Raw genomic sequence first — 23565 nt, 5'->3', positions numbered from 1 at the left:
TTCTTAAAGTTTGTCATTACCAATACCTGTGTTGCCTTCAGAATCATGTCAAGCACCCTCCCCTCTATCACATTGTATCTTTACCTTTCATTTATTCTTTTATTCAGTAAAACTTTAGCTCCACATGTTAAAGCCATCTCACATTTCCAAGTCCATCAATCACTGTCTCCTTACTTAATCAGACTCCATGGTCTCTCACTATTGTCACACAGAAATTAAGATATTCAAGAAAGATCACGGAGTGACTGAGCTACAAAGAAAATCAGATCTCTTCCAGGCTTTAAAATAATCTCCACAAACATTAGATAATCTGATAGTCTTCCCAGTTCTATTGTTCAAATTTTTATGAGAATCTTCTAGATACAATGCACTATACAAGTACATTGTAATGAGTAACAAAGATATATCAGAGAGAATTCCTGTCCTCTTGGAGTACAGTTTAGCACAAAACTTAGGCAGATAGATCAATGGTTGTAATGGAAAAGAGGAAGTGGGGTTACAGGGGAGGTAAAAACAGAATCCATGGAAACTTAGAAGAGAAAGAGCTACTTCCGGCTGTGGGAGATCAAGGAAAGCTTCAAGAAGAAAGCTACATATGTTGCTTAAATAACAAACTTAGAACTTAAAGTTGACTTGGAAGTGCAAATTAGAAAAAGTTATAACCTAAAGGAGATATAGAAACGTGGTAATAAGTGTCAGAGTACTCTAACAGAGAAAAAAGAGTATGACTAAAAGTAGGAGAGCATAAGGGAGAAGAGTAAGCAGTGCATTAAATTTGGCTGGAACAAAAGGGACATAAAAAGAGAACAGGAAAAACGGACATGATTGACCTTTCCACTGGGATGTCAAAATCGTTTCCCATCCATACACCAAACCTGTTCCTTTCTATATCTTCCACCAGCCAGTTGCTAAAACTCTCTATATACAACGAATCCTTGATTTCTATATTTCCTCAACAATTTTTATCCATTTTATCAGGAAATCCCATTGACTCTACTCCCCAAACCCATCCTGAAACCATCCACCTCTTTCCATCTTCATGGAAAATACCTGAAATTCAAGCCACTATCATTTCTCACTTGAATTGCCACAATATCTTCTCTCCTTCCACTCTTGTCCTCTTACAATCTATTCACAGAGCAACAGCAGTCAGAGTAACCTTTACAAAAATTTAATTAAATTACACTACTCCCCTACTTAACATTTTATAGTGTTGCCCTTCACACTTAGAATGAAATTCATATTCCTTACTTGGACAAAGTCCCATACAATCCACCTCTCTGTCCTCTCTTTACCTACTTGTCTACCAACATAGGCCTTCTTTCTTTTCCAGACCATATCAACAATATCTCTGCCTTAGATTCTTTGCATTACTTACTCCCTATGCCTGAGATGCTAACATGTTAACCATCAGATGACAGTTTAAATGTCACCTCTTCAGAGAAGTCTTCCCTGACTAGCTAGCTAGTTATTCATCTATGCCCTAGTAAATTACACTATTTTAATTTCCTGCATAGCTCTCATTACTATCAGACGTTTTGTGTGTGTGTGTGTGTCTCTCTCTCTCTCTCTATATATATATATACACACGTACATATATATGTATGTGTGTATATATATATATTAATTGTCTGTCTTCTTCATTAGAGTATAAGAGCTTGGGGTGCCTGGTGGCTCGGTCGGCTAGGCGTCTGACTATTTTCAGCTCAAGTCATCTCAGGGTGGTGAGATGGAGCCCCACGTCAGTGTGGAGTCTGCTTAAGATTCATTTTCTCCCTCTCCTTCTGCTCCTCCCCCACCCCGTGCATGCATGTTTTCTCACTCTTTAAAAAAAAAAAAAGAATAAGAGAGCTCGAACTTTGAGCTTACTCTTCATAGTTACATCCCTATCACTTAGAAATGCCTCCTGCTGAATGAATAAATACATTAATGGGTAAATCAAAGAAAGCTAGAATGTTATGTGGGGCCTTGAATGCCAAAACAAGTTGGACTTTATTCAGAAGAAAAATAGAATTTTTTCTTTTGAAAAAGATACACTTCTTGCCTTCAAAGAGCTTACAATTCACAAACTAAACCAACTCATATTATAAAAAAACAAACTCAGACCAAATCGTATTATGGGGGGAAAAAAAGCTAACAAGCCAAAGTACCATATCATAAGCACCAAGTGACTGACACAAAACAATGCATGCTATAGGAATTTGGCTAACGAACAGTGTGCCAGCTGGGATAATTGAGAGAAAGTTGGAACTTAAAGGCCACAAGATATACACATGTGGAGAGAAGGCAGGGAGGAAATATTGAAGCAGGGAAACATTTTTAGCAAAGACACAAAGGCAAGAAATGTTTTCAATGAGCTCAGAGTATAGAATAGATTAGTTTAGTCCCAAACTGAGAGTACATACAAAGGGATGTATTATATTGATGTATTAACAAATATGTTTTATCATAAAAACATTGTACTAAAATAAAAATGCTTGCCTCAGAGATAAGAAACTGAAAATTGTACTGAGAATATAAAAACATTTCCATAGAATTATGAATTAAATTGTTTTCTATTTTCTGGCAAGTGAATTTGAAAATTAATTAATATACTCTTTTTCTTTTCACTTCCCACAGAGTTGCCACCCCATTTGGAGGTTTTGAAAAAGCATCAAAAATGGTTAAATTCAAGGTTCCAGATTTTGATCTACTACTTCTAACAGATCCCAGGTTTATGGCTTTTGCCAATCCTCTTTCTGGTAGACGGTCCTTTAATAGGACTCCAAAGGGATGGATATCAGAGAATATTCCTATAGTGATAACAACTGAGCCTACAGAGGATACCACTGTACCAGAAACAGAAGACCTATGAAAAAAAGTTGTATGTGCCACAAAACCTTCTAAATATAAATGTTGCTGTTTCATTATTTCATTATTCTACTTACTGGCAAAATCACTTACACTCTTCATTAGTAACAATAATTTAAAAGCAATTTAGCAATTTTCCTTTTATTGCATTTAAATTAAATCTCAGATCAAACACTAATAAACAATTTGAAATCTTGTTTTAAAAACTTTCAACTCACATGTCTTTATTCATAATTTTGTATTCACCCAGTCTTAACAATCCAGACTTGTCACTGAGAAAGTCCAGAAGAGTAACTGACAACAAAAGATTGCATCTTCTTTTCCTTTAATATGAGCTATTTTTGAATAAGTTTTTCAAGTGGGATCTAGAATTAAAGTGCAGTGCAAGATATTTAGACACATTTGGAGTTTTCTTTAAGGGATGAAAGCTACAGAAGCCGATGTACAAACATTATGGATGGAGAAAAGGGTTGGAAAGCATTCTTTTCTGGTGACCAGGATAAAACAGCATGTCTGGATAAAGCCTTTTCATTAGTCATTATTAGAATTTCTAAACTGCTTTGTATTTTTTGACCAGCTTTGAATCACTAGGTAACTATTCCAGATGACATTCTCCTAAGTTCAGTTGGGTGACTATATTCATTTAGTATTAAATCAACCACACAAAGAGACAATAAACATACAACAAACATCATACTCGTCTTAATGGCCCAGGGTATACTTGGAATTCAAGCTCCATAAATCCCAAAGCTGTGTGTTGATTAGGTTTGACTTTATGTATGCATTTTTAGAGCAGTAATAACAAATGAAATATATAATAATATAGGTAAAAATATAAATATGTATGCATGAGAGAGATGTATAATTTGATTTAACAGGGGGTTTTTTTCTGAATCTTTAAATTCTAGTCCTTAAATACTAGGGAGTATATGCTATAAAATATAAAAAAAAACAAGAAATGAAAGAGCACAAAACATCTGAAAGCAATGCAACACACATCAATCATGAGATTTGCAAACATATTGATATGCAAGGCTCAAACTAATAGAAGTTATAGATCTGTCTTAAAATATGATAGAGGGAGTAGATAGCAGAGAGCTAATAAGAAATAAGTATCAATGTTTCCCATTTCAATTCAGTTAAGAGTTCTGTGATAGAAGGTTATGCCAGAGAAGGAATGTCTCAGCCATAGAAAACTATGCCCAGACTTAAGTTTAGGGAGAGAGGATAGTAAAGAAAATGCCACATAACAACATTGCAAATTTACAAAAGGATCTGCGTATGCAGTGTTGGAATTGGTGGTTTTAATCATTCACTAGTCTTGTAAGCAGAGAATTTAAAAAAAAATCGTTAATGAAAAAAGTGCAATCCCTACAAAGTAGCAATATCAAAATATTGTATTAATACATACTGAAATTATAGAGAATTTATATAACTTTTAAGATAATTTAGTTTAAGTTTTGGTGTTTATCTGTTTTAAAATAACATTGGCATACGTGATGACCTAGATACAAGGCTCTCATCATGACACTTTTTGGTCCATTTTTAATGTTCTAAAAAATAAAAATTAGTCATATTCTATTATACATTGTGATGATATCATTTAGTTTTTACTAGCAGTTTGAAATGAGTTACTATTTCTCATCAATTGAAATTTTTTTTTTAATATTTTATTTATTTGACAGAGAGAAATCACAAGTAGGCAGAGAGGCAGGCAGAGAGAGAGGAGGAAGCAGGTTCCCTACTGAGCAGAGAGCACGATGTGGGGCTCCATCCCAGGACCCTGAGACCATGACCTGAGCCGAAGGCAGAGGCTTCAACCCACTGAGCCACCCAGGCGCCCCTCATCAATTGAAATTTTGTTGCATGATTTCAATGATCTCCAAATAATTTAACTGTGTGCTCAATGTCACCATTCTGTCAACCACCAAAAAGGGGCCCGGCGATTAAATATGCTAGCTAAAAGAACAATGCTCCCCCCTCTGCAACTACCATAAGGGAATATTTAAAAAGGGAAAATATTCAGTTGCCTTTTTTTTTTTTTTTTAAAGATTGGAGAGAAGGGGCGCCTGGGTGGCTCAGTGGGTTAAAGCCTCTGCCTTCGGCCCAGGTCATGATCCCAGGGTCCTGGGATCGAGCCCCATATCGGGCTCTCTGCTCAGCGGGGAGCCTGCTTCCTTCTCTCTCTCTGCCTGCCTCTCTGCCTACTTGTGATCTCTGTCAAATAAATAAATAAAATCTTTAAAAAAAAAAAGATTGGAGAGAAAATGATGGAATAACTCTCTGTTCACTATTATATTTCTCCCTTTCCTGGAAATGTGTATTAATTCTAGCTCAGCTGTCTGACACCTTTAGAAATGCCAAAATTTCACACTCGGGTTGTTACATAATTGAGAATTTGAAAGGAACTTTGAATAGGTTTCCATTGACCTGAAAAGCAGCTAAACCTTTCAGAGTCTGAAGAAATATGATAGTCTATTTAGAACAGCAGAAAGACTGTGGCATCTTTTCCAGTCACATTTGTATATATGAAAAATGGAATAAAGGAGAATGAAAATTAAAAGAAAAAGTAAAAGAATAAAAATAACTTTCACTGACGGACTACTAAATGCCAGGCGGTGTACTCACGGTTTTCTAAAGACTCCTTAACATATATTTGTCATTTTTTATTTGAATAATTATCCTGCGAGGAAGGTATAATAAATAATCTCAATTTTATATAAGAAAATTGAGCCTTGGAGAACTAAGGCGATTTGCTTAATTCTAGCACAAAAGTTTGGTAAGTCTGGCTCTAAAAATATATGCTCTTGTCATTGTTTATCTTCTCTTTCAGAATAAAATTCAGCCTTAAGCTATTTCTTTACATTAGACAAAATAATAATAAATCTCCTTTATCTTGAGGCAAATACAGCTATAAACTAGACAATTTCAGAGTTATCCTCCAAAGTCACTCAGGCAATCATGATTAGAGGAGGCTGTCCTGCTAGGATGTGTTGAACGTGAACTCAATAAAATCAGCAATATGCATGTTTAAATTGAAATCTGAGGACCATGAAGGCAAACTCTGATTAAATTTGCTCATTTCTGCTCAGCATCATGCATCCTTTTGATCTGTGTAATCTTCCTTTCCTTTCCCCTGTAGAGGCGAAGGAGGAAAGAAAGGAAAAGAATGCATGACACTAAGAAATCTTAAGGTTGAAAGAAGTCATCTAGTGTGATAATACACCAAAGCCATTCCTTTAAAGGAAAATATTTTCTACTTCTCAAAACTTTAGATGGAACTCTCTCCCTTTCCATTATACTGTTCAACAGACTTCTGGATCATGAAATTATATCTCCTATTTTATGTGAGCCAATTTCCTAATGATCAGCTGGCCAATTGTTCCCTAGATAATAGCTAGAGCTACACTAATAACTAGAGCTATGGTTAAAAAGACCATTCTTGGCTTTTAACTCTACTCCCTTCAATCATTTCTCAAAGTTAGGATTTTCCATTTCTTAACTCACTATTCAAAAGCACTTGATAATTAAAAATAACTAATTACTGGTCATTACAGAATCAAGGCAAATATAAACAATAATTTTGAGTCTAAGTGACCATTTATTGAATCCATTTAAACTTTTACATTTTCTAAATAGATCCATTTATAAATGTTTTAGCAGCTTGGAAATGGAGGGGGGCAATTATTCTTGCAAAGGCTAATGTGGAGCAAAATGTCCAGTTGTGAGTTTGAAAAGAACATCCTGAACTTTCCAACTCAGGGCACAGCTGTACCAGCAGACTTATTAATTCTGGAATTTCCTCACTCTGCTGCTTATGCAAGATAAAACTTAAATGACATCATTGCAGTTTCTCAGCCTCAACTGCTTTTTATTAAGCTTAGGAAAGTATTGCTTTGAATGCTGCTTTTCTTATGAAAAATACTTTCGACCTCCACGTGCTCTATTCTGTAGGAAGAAGGGCAGTTCGCTTTCTATGAAAGGTGGAAGAATGCCAGCTTTTGCCCAAAGAACAAGCCAGGGGAATCTACTGATCAAAGCACTTCACCAACGTATCAAAGAGTCTTTGGGAAATTATAATACTTTAAAAAGTTAGACTTTCCAGAACTAAGGAAAAAAAAATAAGTAAAATTGTGTAGAGATTTCCAGGGCTGAAGCTGGAGTGTTTATTAGATAAAGAACAGGGTGTGTCTCTATTTGAATTCCTTAGATAGAAGGGCTGAATTTTAACTCAGGGCAGAAATTTTTTTCTGCTTTCTCAATAAATGTGAGATCAACAGGAAGATTTGGAATGTATGGGCAGACATGGGCGAAATCAGAATTTTAAGAGGTTATAGTTCAGAACCAAAAAGAATGTGCTTATTTTTCTGTACTGTGTTACATTTTGAAACACATTTCAGTGACAGCTTAAGGGGATGGAGATGTGTCAGGAAATAGGACCGGAAAAAGTCAGAAGGAAAAAAGATAAATTCAATGTCATACCCTATTTTAAAACTGCTGATTGAAGAACTAGTATAGAAGCTGCAGCACTAGCAAAATAAATATAAATGAAAGGGGCAAAAAAGGAATGCCAGAATGAAGCAGGCTGAAAAGAAATACAGGCTAGCCTGGACAGGAATTAATTGTGTTATTTCGTGCTTTCTATAGGTTTTTTTTCATACCTTTTGAAGTAGTTCAGATTCTACATGTACACAACTGTCTAATGTGAATTGTCCCCAAACAGATACTCTCAGCACATCTTCTGTATCATTACTTACAGATAACGTAAAAGCTGTTGTTTGGAAGGTGCCAGCTGGCTGCTGGTTTACTACAAATCAGCGATGTAATCTCAAGCAATTCACTTCACTCTGTCAGTCTTCTCCAATTCTTTATGTGGCTCAAGTGCTACCTCTGCCTGAGACCTTCCCTGACCACCTTTATTTCAGGACATATATTTCTAACACATTATTGTGGTTTTTTTTTTTTTTTTTTTTAAAGATTTTATTTATTTATTTATTTGACAGAGAGGGAGACCACAAGTAGATAGAGAGGCAGGCAGAGAGAGAGAGAGGGAAGCAGGCTCGCCGCTGAGCAGAGAGCCTGATGTGGGACTCGATCCCAGGACCCTGAGATCATGACCTGAGCCGAAGGCAGCGGCTTAACCCACTGAGCCACCCAGGCGCCCATTATTGTGTTTTTTTTAAGATTTTATTTATTTATTTGAGAGAGAGAGTACATGCACAAGCGGGGGTAAGAGGGAGAATCCCAAGCAGGCTCCACACCCAGCATGGAGTCCAAGGCAAGGCTTGATCTCACAACTCTGACAGCATGACCCCAGCTGAAATCAAGAGTCAGACACTTAACCAACTGAGCCCCCCAGGTGCCCTGTTATTGTGCTTTTTTAAAACTCGCACTTATTATTCCCTAATACAATGTGTTAGTCTAGGTCCTCTGAGAAGCAGATGTCAAGATGGGGTTAAATCTGAAAATATTAGGAAAAATGCCTTCAAAAGTGAAAAAGGTGAAGGAATCTAGAGGTCTAGGAAAGCCAAGAGACTTCAAACAGAAGTGCACTACTTGTTCCACACTACCATGCAGTCGAGGGAAGATGCAGTGCAGCTATTGGAGGATCCTTGAGCCAAAGTCAACTGTAGGAGAGGCCCTGTGCTTGCCTGAAACAGTTCCACCTTAACGTCCCTGTCATGGTCAGTCACTGGCTGGGAGTAGACTGGGGAAGGCAGCCTAGGCCTGAATGAAGTGATGGAGGTCACAGTCCACCAGCACTGGGGCCCTTGGTCACTAATGTTGTTGGAGATCTGCAAGGAGCATTCAAAATAATACACGTACTTCTTCCTTCCTTGTTCATCTAGCCCACCAGAATAAATGTTCTCTCAGGGCAGAAACTTTGCCTTTTTTAATTAATTGCTCTATCCTCTGTGCCTGGTACACAGTAAAGAACAATAAAAATGTTAGATGAATAAATGTATCTGAATTATGGGGATAATATTAGTTGCCATCTTAAAAATAATTGCATTATAAAGTATACTACCCCATACACAGTAAGTCCTCAATAAATGTTATTGTTATGAATATAATAAAAATATATTAACATCATGCAGTAAGATATCAAAGACACTTAAAACTAAGCTAGATTAGAGGTTATATTGAAAATTCTTTGGGATAAATATACTTTGCTCTGATTTGGAACTAATGTATGTTGGAGCAAGAAATTTATTAAATATAGATGTAGGAAAAACTATGCTGACTACCTTTTTAGGATAAGCATTAGCATTAACTTCGTTCTCCAGACTCAAAATTGCAGTTAGGATAGCCTTTTTAGGATCTTGTTAGAATAGTCTTATTTCCTGTGAGCTTTCACATATTTTGTATGTCATTTAAGAAATTTTTCTCATAGTACTTGGGCTCTATTTAATGTCACACCCCAGAATGAGAGCCAGCTTGGAACCCACAGTCAGGACAGAGCCACATGGCTCATGACTCACCAGGACCCACATTCTCCCAGCCCACCTTGTGCTGACATAAGCCAAGGGGCCTGCATAACGAGGGTGTGGGACTTAGAGGTTTTCACAGATAACTTACAGGTTTTTAGAGCTGTCCTAAAATGAGCTCCCAAACCAGCCATTTCTCGTAGAAACTCAGACACCAAGTGGGTGGGTCAGCTGAGCTCTGGTCTTCTGGTCTTCTCTGGTTTCAATTTAAGCTTATTCCAAATCCTCTCCAGGGCCATTCTCCCCATGAAGAACGTGATGGCAAAATTAGGCCGTGTCACTCTCTATCTATTATAAAACACGTGCTTCTGAAAATTTTTACTCGAAAATTCCTTGTAAAAGTCAGCCATTTCTTCTGCATGCAATATCTCTTTTTTGCTCTGATTCCACTTCAGTTCCCAGGCCTTTAGCTTTTAGTCTTGAGTGAATAAATTCTTCTTTTTTCTTATGAAAAGCCAAATTCTGTTTTGCACAGAACTGTTGTGTTACAATCTTTTGTTTTTTGTCTTAGTTCTCTTAGCTTTTATTCCAATGGTGATTCAATTTTCAGGGACATCCAAGGGAACAAACCAAAGGTTTGCATTTTTATCTGGGATTCCTATCCAATCATGGCAAGATGTTCTTGGCAGAATCTTGAAACCTTGCTGTGTGTCATGCTTGCCTTCAGGGGTGGAGGGGTAAGCTGACAGCTGGGACCAGTGAAGTTGCTGAAGAAAGGAGGGAGAAAAGTCCTCTTTGGGGCAGCAAGGCCGCCATGCCCTGGGGGAAGCCTGTTGCTTAGGAATTTTTATAAAAATCAACATGGCAGATACTTTCCTTGATCAGTGTACCTACCTCTTCAGAAAACCCATCACACAATCAGAACGGAGTTTCCATGGAACTGATCGCTACATAACCCTTTCTTTTTTTTCCCCCCAAACAAAACAATTTTTCATTTAAATTCCTGTTTGGAATGTTTCAAATCAAGGAGCATAATGGCCCTGAGGCACCTGGCACCTGGTTCAGCATGGAGCCAGCAACTCTTGATCCTGGGGTTGTGAGTTTGAGCCCCACGTTGGTATAGAGATTATTTAAAAAAAAAAAAAAAAAAAAAGCTGTATTGCCCCTAGATTATAATGTTTTGGTATAATTATCTCTAGAGTGTGGTGAATAAAAACAATCACTCCCATACCCTTTCAGGGCAGGGTGGAGAGGGAAGAGGGTGACGGGTGGAGGGTGTTCTGCCTTTCTTAAAGAAAGTAGGTATCTGGAGTTCATACCCAGGGGAAGGAGTTGATCCCACTATGAGCTGATGCTAAAATAATGAAAAATTCACCTAAATGTAATCTACCTGAAATAACCTTTTCTTCTTTTCTACCTTACCCGGTAAAAGCAGGCAGGAATACCTTCCAATTTCCACTCTCAAGCTTAATTTTAAAATTCACTTTCTAATATACATTTTACCTTAATTCTACCCCTGTGAAAAATTGAAGCTAAGGAAGATTCTACAACAGAGCTGATTTGCTTTAGGTCCCAGGCTTCCTTTACAAGGCTCTGTTCTGGGCCACGCAGCATTCCAGGCTTGGCACCTGTTTTGGAACATAAAATCAAATGTGAACATGGGCCACACTTATTTAAGAAAAATATTCTTGGGGCGCCTGGGTGGCTCAGCAGGTTAAACCTGTGCCTTCAGATCAAGTCATGATCTCAGGGTCCTGGGATTGAGCCCTGCATCACATCAGGCACTCTGCTCTGCAGGGAGCCTGCTTCCGCCTCTCTCTCTGCCTGCCTCTCTGCCTACTTGTGATCTCTCTCTCTGTCAAATAAATAAATAAAATCTTAAAAAAAAAAAAGAAAAATATTCTTTACTTCTCGGACAGAAAGAACAGTGAACATAGTATATGATTACAGTCACTTTTCTCACAAACTCATCAAAATAATAAAAAACACATTAAACTTATCATAAAGTTACCAAACTTATCTAGATAGAGACTGAATGTATGTGTCTCTTCTAAAATTCATATGCTAATATCCTTACCCTCAATGTGATAGTATTAGCAGGTGGTACCTTTGGGAGGTGATTTGATCATGATGGTGTAGTCCTCATGAATGGAATTAGTGCCCTTATAAAAAAGATATCAAAGCACTCCCTCACCTCTTTCCCCATGTAAGTACACAGTGAGATAGCTGTCTATGAATCAGGAAGTGGACTCTCACCAGATACTGAATTTGCGGGCACCTTGATCTTAGACTTCCCAGCTCCCAGAACTGTAAGAAGTAAATTTCTGTTGTTCATAAACTACCCAGTCTATGATATTCTGTTATAGTAGTCCAAATATACCAGACACATAGAAACAGAAAAATCATCATATTTTCAGATGCATAGATGTATACACGTACATATATGGTTAATGATCATAATTATCAAAATTATTTGACTATGCTATTTGTACAATTCCATACCCTGATGTTTATTTTAGTGTTCTCTTGTTAGCATAGCAAGGACATTAACATTTTAGATATAATAAGAACAAGCAGAGAATGTTATTATTTTCCAAATATAATCCACCAGGACTATGTTAATAGCATAACAAAACACTCTCTTTGGTTTAAATAAACAATCATCAAAGAATCAAAGAACTTTACATACAATCTTGAAATATTCTAGATCAATTCCCTCATTTACAGAATGGAAATTTAGAGGAGTTAAGAAAGTAGCCCAATCTCACAATGCACATCTAAAATTAGGACACCAGAATTCTGCTTCTGATCTCACATTCCTTCCACTATCTTATTCTTTCTCTCCTATCTCAGTAGAGAACACAGTCGTCCACATAGACACAAGCTGCGCACCTTCTGGTGGCATACTGTAAATATGAAGTCATACTTATCTATAATTATATGGATATAGCCTTATATAATTTGCACATCTCACTTATTAACCATAGTTTTAATCACAGCTGTGAATAGGGGTAACGTTAGCAAAATGTGGAGCCAAAGAGTAATGGCCTTTTTATAATGTTAGGACTTTTTAATCAGCAAAAAATGATTAATGTGATAATATCAAACCAAAATGAATATTTTTTCTAACTGGAAGGGAGTAAATTTCTACACTATATTGAAGGGGGAACTGCTCCTTCTATTAAAAACCTCTTGTTCACATCTTTCAAACTATAGTTTTGTTCTGTTAGGGGATCTAGAAATCAATTTCATTGGTTATGATCAAAAGATTTTCATATAAGGGACGCCTGGGTGGCTCAGTGGGTTGAGACTCTGCCTTCGGCTCAGGTCATGATCTCGGTGTCCTGGGATCGAGCCCTGCTTCGGGCTCTCTGCTCGGTGGGGAGCCTGTTTCCCCCTCTCTCTGCCTGCCTGTCTGCCTACTTGTGATCTCTCTATCAAATAATAAAATTTTTAAAACAAGATTTTCATATGAAATAGAAAAGAATAAAACATGAGAGTGCATCACTCACAGTCATAATATTGTTTTAAGAAACTAATGATTTTGTTTTATATATGTCCATGTGAACTGGATCATAGTGTAAAATATACTGCTTTTTCTGGGTTGCAGTCTACAATGTTTGAAGGCTACTCTTCTACCTACTGCTAGCTGCTGTTTGAAATGGAAAGGTCAGCGCAGTTTTTAGCAACTGAAATGACTTTTCTTCATCACGTTAAAACTTTATAACTAATTCTATAAAGAGAGTTATTCAGAATAAAAAGAATTTGAAACAGTAGCAGGACAAAACTTGTAGAAAACAATTTAATCAGAAAACTTTGATTTTAAAATGTACAAAATCTAGGGTGCCTGGGTGGCTCAGTCCATGGAGTGGTTAAGCTTCTGACTTCAGCTTAGGTCATGATCCAGGGTCCTGGGATTGAGCCCTGAGTCTGGCTCCAAGCTCAGTGGGAAGTCAGCTTCTCCCTCTTCCACTGCCCCTCCCCCTGCTCATGCTCTCTCTCTCAAATAAATAAATAAAATCTTTAAAAAAAATAAAAGGTAACAAGTCTTTAACACACATTCCTGGGACATTATTTCCCAAGAATTAGATTGTTTTCTCCCAGCACAATTTCAGTTTCAGGACTTGTTTTACAGGTAAGAGAAAGAAAGACTCAAGAACACTAATAGTTGAGAATTAGAAATAAATTCAGTCCTTTAGAATTTCTGCTTTATATATACCTATAATTCTTTGAAGTATTTCTATCACTAAATATTTTCCAATAGTTTTATTACTCTATTAAAAGGTGTTGTATTTCCCTCTTTCCTTTTGACTGTGAAGTGAATTTCAATAAGGAAGTTCAACTTGAAAACACTGGTGCCCTGAATATTTTTGTCCTCTTTACAAAGAAAAGTGCTCTCCGGGGCAACTTCCTTTGGGCTCAGTGCTTCAGCCAATATGCTATGAGCAAAAGATATGGTGTCATTCTACTATTGTATTTCTTAACTACTTGAAAAACAAGTCAATCCAAGATGTAAAGGTGTGTGTTTGTGTGTGTGTGTGTGTGTGTGTGTGTGTGTGTGTGTGTGTGTGCATGGCTGAGATTTGTTAGTTTCCCAGGGGTGAGAAAATAAGTTTGATAAATTCCCAAACATAGTTATTTTTCATCAAGTCAAAGTACTACTATAGATATCACAATTCCGAAAAAGAGAATCTTTACTTGTGAAATGCTCTGGACGACTTCCTTATGTTCTCCTTCCCTTGTCTTTCAAAGGGTACAAAGATGCTAAGTATGTTTATCACCAATGCTTGAAAATAGAAATTTCATTGTACTTTAAGAAACAAAAGACTACTATCTCTTATGAAACCTCAGAATATTTCAGGGTAAGTATTTCACACAGGCCAATTCCAAGTGTTTCAGAATTAGGTTTCAATTCTGGTTCTACTTAGCATCCAGCACAAACTTGGATAACTTTACTTCCCTGTACTTAAGTTTTCTCACGTATACATTGAGAGACTTTAACAAACTAATCTCTAAGATCTTTTCCATCTCTAAGATTTTTAAAAACCTTATATGTAAAACATGTTATACAACTTGTTTTATAAAAAAATTGAAGGGAAAGAATATTTACATACAAACCATAATTGGGCTAATTGAAAAAAATCTGTTATTTTTGGGTGTCATATTTTTTCAGAAGTTGACAGCAAAAGTGCATCCTGAGCTCAGTTCACAGATGGTTTATGAAGCCTGTTACTGTATTTTCCAGAGACATGTTGATAAGTCCATTGTCAGTGAACATAGATAAGAGCCTCCTTAGATGAAGGCCCACACGGGGAAAAACAATTTTAGGTGATGACAGAAAAACGTTTTCCTGTTACCAATAACTTAAATATCATATCCACTTTAGATTTCAGATCAGAGCCAAACAAGTTTAAGCTACAGGTTTGTGCATATTTTTGTTCTTTTGCTCTCATTCTTTACATTCTACTTGTATTTTAATTTCTCATAGCTCTGATTTGTCTTTTTACTTATATTTTGTCACTACTTTATGCTATTTGTTTGAATTTACTTTAGTATTATTATTCAGAATTCACTTTAAATACTTTTTTTAGGATGATGTGAATTATTATGAATGAATGGATTGATTAGCTTAATATTTACTAGGCCTTCAAAAAATTGTTGGGAGAGAACTGAGTATTTTTAGCTTGAAAAAGCAAAAATATTTTCCCAATGAAGTAGTTTTATAGAAAAGTGAATATAGATTTCTGTTGTTACAAAGAAAGAAATAAGACCAGTATGTGGAAATTACTGATAGATTTCAATTCATTGTGATGAAAATTTCTTAAGTTAGTTTTAAAAAGGAACAGGCTGTGCCATGAACATCAAGTTTTCTACCATGTCACTATATTTGAACAGAACTTGGACAGCCACTGGTAGGGATGATCTTTCAGTGAGTGGGAGGCTGGACCAGATGTAATCTAAAGCCTTCCACATCTTTGAGATTGTAATAAAATACATAGTACAGCAAGAAAAACAATATATAGGTTCTTATAGCATCACACTGTCATTGATGACAACAGTATTGGTAATCATAACAATAGCACTAATGGCTGTAATAATACATTATAGGACTTTACTTGCTTTTATCTGGGGCAGTATCAAAAGATATCATAAGTAAGTATTATTTCTCATCACAGTTTTACAGACAAGAAAATTAGAATGTTTCAAAGTGAAATAACATACAAGGGTAATGAAACTGCCTAAGCTGACAATAACTCAGCAAAAATTAAGGTCGCTGGCTAACCACTAGCTGTGGTTAACTAATAGATGTTGACTATAGTATAGTGAAGGCTTAGAAAGATTGTGATGTATGGCTAGTAAAGTTTTGATTAAGGAAGAGCTGGTTATGATGCTAAGGATATTGAATTTGACCTTCTGGTGTTTAACAACATGTCATGCTGCAGAGCTTTGAGAAGTCTGGTAAACACTCAACTCCTGAATTTCCTATCTTATAAGAGCATAGAGGATTTTCAGGAATTCTTTTCTCTACCTCACTTCCTCCCATATCTGCATTATTCTTCCAGACCAACTACTCTAAATGGCAACATGCATTGCCACAAGCAGCTGTGAGGTCCCATCTACAGCTTTACAATCAGAGAGAAGATCCAATATGAAACTGTTCTGAAAGGATGCTGATTAGCTTGAGTCACCCATACACCAATCACTGGGCCAGTAAAGGGTGAAATACTCCACTTGGAGTTATGCCCACCCTATGGCTAAGTTATTATTAAAACCTGTGGATGTGTTATTATTAAAAGCAGGAAGACAGTCCTACCTACAAAGTTTTCTGTGTGGGATAGTAGTACAACGTCAATTTCCCCTTTTCCCATCTGTTGGCTTCAGACTGCCTTTTTGATGCTTAACTTGTGACCTATTACAATTTAAAACTCAGTACTTAGATATGCGAAGAACTGGTAGAAAGTTTGAACTTAGAGGATTAAAAAAGTGTTCAGTTAGGGTTTAGTCAAATTCTCGAGCAGGGTGAACTAAAGGGCACTCTTCTGTGATCTCTAAATGAGAGGAGATACTATGAGTCTTTATTATCTACAGTTCAAATTATTTTTCAAGAGTGGAGATAGCGGTTGTCTTGTCAATTACATTTGCAAATAAATAATTACTGTACAATATAATTTTTATAATAGAAATACGCCCAAAAAAGGTGAAGGAAAGGCAAGGCTGTCTTGGAAAATTATGAAAGGTTCCATAGAGGAGGTAAGTTTTCAATTCAACTGAGAGGTTGAAGGGTCCTTTGGTAGGATCACAGAAAAGCAAGGAGTTCAGTATGGCTAGTGTGGAGTAAATGGGCAAGAATGGCAAAAGATAACAGTCTGAAGCAAGATCATGAAAGGCCTTATTGGTGATGGGAAGCCCCTGAAAAAATCTTTGCAGAGGAATATCGTGATCATATTTTCATGCTAGAAAAATTAATAGAATGTAGGTTGGAGTGGAGTGGGAAAGAACAAAAAGTATTGCAACTGTCTAAGAGAGATGAATCAGGAGAGGTGATAATTACTTGATGGACCGACAGTGAAAGTAAACACTGAAGAGGAGGAGTGGATCTGAGGAATACTTAAAGAGATGAGTCAATAGAATTAGGATAGAGGAAGTGAAGGAAATGTAATATAGGGGTACTCCTGGATTTCTGTCTTGGGTAACTGGGTACCATTATCTGAAATAGTGAATGAAAATGAGCTAGTTTCCAGACAGGTGGGGAGCGTTATGGTATCGGGAATAGCGAATGTTGAAGATGGCAGGATCAATTTAGGACCTAGTTAAGATATCTGTGTGCTATTCAAATGAAGACACTGTTGCTTAAAAGTCTAACCTGAAGATATACATCTGGGAGTCCTTGGTGCACTGGGACACCTGGTAGCTAAGTCCCCGATTGAAAAGAGATTGTTCAAGGATACAAGAGGAGTAATGTCAGACAACAAAAGAAAATGGAGAGCTTAGGAAGACAGAGGGCCTTAAAAAAATATTTAAAGTGTATCAGAAATGTAGTTGCAGAACCAAGAAATAGTGATACTAGGAAAACCAAAAGGAGAGTTAATAGTGTTATTGCTTTTTTAAAAAATTTTATTCATTTATTCGACAGAGATTACAAGTAGGCAGAGAGGCAGGCAGAGAGAGAGGGGGAAGCAGGCTCCCTGTTGAGCAGAGAGCCCGAGGGGGGGCTCGATCTGAGGACCCTGAGATCACCTGAGCTGAAGGCAGAGGCTTAACCCTCTGAGCCACCCAGGCGTCCCCAGTGTTGTTGTTTTTTAATGCATTCCCCCCCCCCTTCCTCCAGAAGTTTTAAATTTCTTGAAGGAAGGAACTATGTCTTAACTTTCACTATATTTTCTTTAGTGTTTTTTTTTTTTTAAAGATTTTATTTACTTATTTGAAAGAGAGAGAGAGCCATCACAAGTAGGCAGAGAGGCAGGCAGAGAGAGAGGGGGAAGCAGGCTCCCTGTTGAGCAGAGAGCCCGAGGGGGGGCTCGATCTGAGGACCCTGAGATCACCTGAGCTGAAGGCAGAGGCTTAACCCTCTGAGCCACCCAGGCGTCCCCAGTGTTGTTGTTTTTTAATGCATTCCCCCCCCTTCCTCCAGAAGTTTTAAATTTCTTGAAGGAAGGAACTATGTCTTAACTTTCACTATATTTTCTTTAGTGTTTAATTCAGTGAAGGGAATATAGTGAGTGCTCAATAAACTCATTCATTCAATCTCAAGCAAAATGCACCTATACCAATGTAAAATGTTTCTTCATTCTAATTCTTCAAATAAACTTTTAGTTGCCTATGAGTTTACTTACATCAACTTTCATAACCTGTATGGTCTACCTGCCCTAGCTTTGAAATGAGTTTTAAAATTTTATTACTTATTGAGAAGGATCTTTGATACTAAAGATGGCAGTGGGTTTTTTTTTAACTACTATTTTTTAAAAAACAACATATTACCAAAGGTTAGCCCAATTTCGAAGCAGTAGCTTGTAACTTAAAGCTTGTTCTGAAGCAGAGTAAGGAGACAGCCAAATTCTTCTTCTTACCACAATTAACTATTAACCGAGTCAAGACGTTTATCCAGGCTTTCGCTTTATTTATAGTCACGACACAACCAGTTGGGCAATATACATTCATGCCAATGGAAGCCATTTAACTGTAAACAAATGATGATTCACAGAAAGCTAAAAGAAACTGCATACCCACAAGTGATTTGGAAGCCAAGCTGTGCAGGTTGTTTTTTCTCCGGTAACAATACTTAACCCAGTCCTTCGTGGGTCTGCGTTCCTGAGAAAATACCGTATATACTGACCAAGAGCACCGGAATAATCACCCCCACTTAGGAGAACTATCCCCTCCTTCCCTCTACACCACACAAGCAAAACACACGCACCTTCTCCGAGAGCTAAGTCTTAACACTCCGTCCGCTCTTGCCTTAGGGGAACTTCAAGCTCTTGCTCTCGCGGGATCTCCCGCCTTGGAGCAAGTCAACTGGATCGCGCGCCCAATCGAACCCCCGCGGGAATACAGCTCTCCAGGTCCGGAAAGCCGGGAAATCGCGTGTGGGGCGGGGTTAGCTCGAAGAACGTGAAGGCGGGGCCTTTCCCGAGGAGGCGGGGCGGGTGCGAGGCGGAGAGTGGGGCGGGTCTCCTGGGACCTGTTGATCGCAGGTGTCACTGCCCTGACTGGCCCTTGGGTGTTGGGGCGTGTGCGCATGCTCCGTGCGCAGGGTCGAGCTCTGGGCGACAAGACCAGACGCCTCTGCTTCAGTTCCCGGTGAACCTCGGCTGCGGTGGCAGCTGTTAGAGTGTCAGACGGGTGTTGGCGCGAGGCAGAGCCGGGCCAGCTGGAGGTAGTCCTGTGGAAGTGGAAGGCCCGTATTTCTTTATCTGGACCACACTCTCCCTCTCGTTAGGAAGGCAGAGCTCAAGGTAAGTCTCCGAAACTAGTCCCTGGATAGAGATCCAGCGACCTGCGACCCCCGCCCCGGGCCTGAGTGGCAGACCCTTTCCAACGCCAGACCTTGTTTCTCCCGTAGCAGCCCTGCGACATCATCCGCCCCCGCTCCGCGGACTCTGCGGGGATTCAGGCACCCGATGTCACGCAACCTTCCCGCCTCCTTCCCGCCGGGTCCCGGCCGGGAGGAGATGAGTCTGGCCAGGCTAGAGGAGCGCGGGAGGTGGGAGGAGGTGCTGTATTTCCTGGGTCGTGGTTGTTCACTGCTGTTGTGTCTGAGGGCATACACGAGGCAGAACCTGGGAGTCCAGCTGGGTCGTTTAGTGCGTTGGGATTATGAATATCACGCTTACTTGGCCCCTGCCCCTCACCTGCGGAGCAGCCACTGCCTCGCCCCAGCAGCAGCTTTTCAAAGGGGTCCGGATGGTTATGTTGCGCTCCTTGGAAAAGAGAGATGACTGGATTCGTAGAATATTTGGGCTGGTGGCTTCTGGGTGATAGTAGTAATTTATAAAGTTAATGTTTAGCTTTTAAACGGCGACTTATGGGGCGTTTATCAAACTACTTTCCAAACATCGTTGGAGAACAGGAAGTACTTGTACAGGTGTACTAGGGAGGCTTTCTAAAGCCTGCAATCTGAGCGTGTTCTGAGGTTTTGTTATCCTGCCACAGGGTTTTCTCTGTCAGTGCAAAGTCTGATTAATGCTTGCAAACTGTACAGCAAGGCTTTATTTGTTAGACAGCAGAGTATGCCAGAATGTTTCCTTATCTGGAAAAATATATGTATTTTTGCAAGGGATTTTCAAGGCTATTTGTGAAGGATGTTTAGATTAGGGTCTGATTCGCTTTTAATTCTGTTCTTTAAAGAAAACCTTGTTCATTCTCAGTGTCTAAAAGAAGTAGCAAGTGCTAACATAAAATGTTGATTGAATATACTTTTGGCTAAATTGATACTTTTAAGTTTAATTTCCTATTTTCAGTTTCCTGATGAGGGCCTAGGCAAAGCTCTTTCATCTTGTGGAAGAGAAATTTAAAAAAAAAAAACTTATTTTGCAAAAGTCATTTAGGAATTATCTGCCATTGTCATAAGAATTCCAAATAGACAGAATCACTGTTGGTAAGAGTTAATTATAGTCAAACAAAAACACAGTTTTTGTTTTACATTTTAGAGGCTCTTAAAATAAGCTTTTTGGACAGTATGCCTAGGTTCATGATTAGTGGTGATAACCCATGAAAGTGATTTATTTAAATTTGTTCATAAATTAAAGTCATTGATAGTTATGTGTATTTTTTTTTCCTACATTGTAAAAATAAGTGACTAAGAACAGAACTTTTTTTCTCTATTAACTTAAGAACTTTTTTATAAATGCATAGTGTTTGTGGGAACTTGACATTAGTTTTTTAAAAGATTGCTATTTTACTGTGAGGGGGTACCCTTTTCCGTCTAGTGTGTTCTTCTCCTTGAAAAAGGAAATCTCTTTTCAAAAACTTATAATTTTAGTACATACTGTGATTCAAGATCTTTTATATTATTTAGTGTCAAATGTTTCTTTTAAACTATAATGTCAAGAAATATAATTTTGAAATTATGGTTTAGAAGCTTGTTTTAGCAAAACGGAGAGTTAAAAATGAAAATTTTGACTTATTTTAAGGTGATGTACACATCAAAAAGTCAAAATCAGTGTTGTTTTTCCTGTTGAAACTGTTTGGAATTCACTCACCTACCATGCTAGGGAGGATGTTGCTTTACCCCACAATTTTCCAAAAGTATGTTTGAAATCTATGAAGTGGTATATCAAGCTACCCTACAAAGACCTTTACTTATTACAATACTTAGCAGATCTTGTTATTTGGCAGCTTTAACTTTAAGGTGTTTCTTAATTATAGACCCCAAAGACAACCTACAGCAAGGTTGTTTATGTAGTGCATCTGAAAGTATTTTGAATACAGAGTGTGCTAGGATACTAGGGCCCCCCAAATTGTCAATCCTACTGTTCTCTTGAGCTCTTGGATTAAGGGAAGAAGTGTACTAATTTATGTCATCGTTGGAGAACTAGCTAGAGATTGGTGATAATACAAATGTATATTATTATTAATTTTGTATAGATGTAATGATTTTAGGAGCTTTTGCATTACAAAAGATGCACATAGTAGGAACAAGAAATGGATGCAACCTGTTCCACCACAGATAAAATCTTCAAAGGTTATTTAAACTTTAAATAACTTTATATAATATCCTAGTCTTGATGAGTACTTTTTTTTTTTTTTTAAAGATTTTATTTATTTATTTGACAGAGAGAGAGATCACAAGTAGGCAGAGAGGCAGGTAGAGAGAGAGGAGGACGCAGGCTCCCTGTGGAGCAGAGAGCCCGATGCGGGGCTCGATCCCAGGACCCTGAGATCATGACCTGAGCCGAAGGCAGCGGCTTAATCCACTGAGCCACCCAGGCGCCCCTTGATGAGTACTTTTAAGACAATGGGAATATTATATTTTTATATCTATGTATCTATCTATAGACTATTTAGGTAAGAAATATCCAGTCTTTGCTTTTCCAAGTTAACCCATATCCTCTATCAGTAGTTCTTAAAGTAGGGTCCATGATTAGAACTGTGGTCTGTGGTTAGAACTGAATTTTTAATATAACTGATTTTCTTTGTGATCTTGAGATTTTTTTCTTTCTTCCTTTCAACTAGGAATTTTATTTTATGCATTTACAAACATCATTCCAAGGAGGCCATAAGCCTCATTAGGCCACCAAAAGTGTCTCTGACATTCACAAAAATGCTACAAACCATTGCATCTGGTTGAAGAATTTTTGTTTTAAATAAGTCACTTCAGAAAAGTTGCTGCATATATTCATATTTGTAATTCATCAAAAAATACAATATTATGCAACATAAACCATATTTCAATATCTTAGCTATTATTTCAGTCATCTGAGTTGTGGCATTGTTTTAATCGGTTTGGTATTTTTGAATACATTTTGTAAATGTAACTTCTATTTACTTCTATTTGGTAAATATTGACCTGCAAAAAGCAGTTTGAAGAAATACTGTTCCTTTGGAATTTGGAAACTTTTTTACTTAAGTTTTTGTGATTTTTTGATTAAGCAGATTTACTCAATGAACATTTATCTATTGTTATGCTAGACACAGAGATTGTAAAATTAATAAGACAGCATTAAAGTCGTCAAAAATTTGAGTTCTTCCTTTTCAGAGCCTTATCTCTGGCTGTTCCCAATCCTCCCCCAACTGAACTGAGTTTCCAAAGATAAAATAGTTTTTGTTTTTTTTCCCCTTATATCCTTGCCTTTGCAAGATGCTCCTTCTCCTCTTTCAACTTCCCAGTCACCCATACCATACCTGTGAAGTAGTTTCTAATCCATCAAAAGACAGTAGATTATCACTTCATTTTTGTGTTACCACTGTATTTTGATCTATATCATACAAAGATCTATACTGTGTTGCTGTAGAGGGAAGACAGAATGAGGGAATCTGGAGATGATGGTATGTGTACTGCCATCTTAAGTGTAAAGAAGAGTACTGTATGCACAGCACAAAGGATGGTAGGCAGAGTAGCTTTCTAGGGGACCCAGAGACAGGATGAGAGCAATGTCCAGGAACGTTTTGGGTGCTCTAGTTATTTTTTATGGCTGGGTAGATCATGTTATTTATGAATCAAAATTGTGGTTAAGGAAGTTTGTAGTTACTTTTCTGAAGAATGGTATGTAGGTTGAATTTTTCTAAATTAAATCTCTGTTGCTTACATTGTTATTGCGGAGTTGCTTTCCATTGATTTCTGATGTATTGCCTTCTAACGTTTTACCTCAGTTTCTCCTTCTCTAGTCTAAAAGCTTGTAGATGAATGCTTAAAATAATTTTGTGATGAAACCACTTGTAAAGTGAAGCATTTCCCAACATTTTCTTGTAAATTAGAACTTTTCATGTTAAATTTTCTTAGAAGTGGGATATCTCTGTAAATGAAATCGCTTATTTTCTACTAAAAATGATTTATTAACAGATATTACAATTCAGAAATTGTTACTTTATTGTACAATATATCTGATACAACTAAGGCTATAGTCAAGATTGATAAATCAGTTTAAGGAAATGGAGAAAGATAGCAAAATGAGATATAAAATAGTATGATACAGCTTTTACTTTCTTTCAAATGTTTATATTATTAAAAATAATTTTGCTTTGAAGATAGTGTTGTTTCTGTCATTATAATTAATTTACATTTACTGAATGCCTGCTATTTTTGGACATATAAAATACGTATATTTTATACATGGTTTATGATACTATG

The 23565-nt window shown here is 37.4% G+C and overlaps 2 protein-coding genes and 1 long non-coding RNA gene across 11 annotated transcripts in view; 2 read left to right on the top strand and 1 right to left on the bottom strand.

Annotated features, from left to right (window-relative positions):
• Positions 1 to 3015, top strand: part of MYOZ2 (myozenin 2) — a 38295-nt gene extending 35280 nt beyond the window's left edge. Inside the window, exon 6 of the mRNA XM_045998224.1 lies at positions 2620 to 3015. Coding sequence (XP_045854180.1) covers positions 2620 to 2854 — 235 coding nt within the window. The 3' untranslated portion in view covers positions 2855 to 3015. The remainder of the gene's footprint in view (positions 1 to 2619) is intronic.
• Positions 1 to 18827, bottom strand: part of LOC123937408 — a 58942-nt gene extending 40115 nt beyond the window's left edge. For 5 of the 7 annotated variants that reach the window (XR_006817472.1, XR_006817473.1, XR_006817474.1 and 2 more), the window contains exon 1: positions 18694 to 18827. This is a non-coding gene — a long non-coding RNA (uncharacterized LOC123937408). Of the gene's footprint in view, positions 1 to 9429; positions 10380 to 10781; positions 10907 to 18693 lie in introns of those variants that run through there. The other 2 variants (XR_006817477.1, XR_006817475.1) reach the window with 2 other exon arrangements.
• Positions 18828 to 18975: 148 nt separating this feature from the next.
• The window catches only part of USP53 (ubiquitin specific peptidase 53), a 67803-nt gene continuing 63213 nt past the window's right edge, over positions 18976 to 23565 (top strand). For all 3 annotated transcript variants that reach the window (XM_045989375.1, XM_045989365.1, XM_045989355.1), the window contains exon 1: positions 18976 to 19231. The gene's annotated coding sequence lies outside the window, so the exon portion shown is untranslated. The remainder of the gene's footprint in view (positions 19232 to 23565) is intronic.

Source organism: Meles meles, chromosome 2 (assembly GCF_922984935.1).
Source record: "Meles meles chromosome 2, mMelMel3.1 paternal haplotype, whole genome shotgun sequence".
NCBI lineage: Eukaryota > Metazoa > Chordata > Mammalia > Carnivora > Mustelidae > Meles > Meles meles.
Note: the sequence above shows the minus strand (reverse complement) of the source record. Positions and strands in the feature narration are given on the sequence as shown.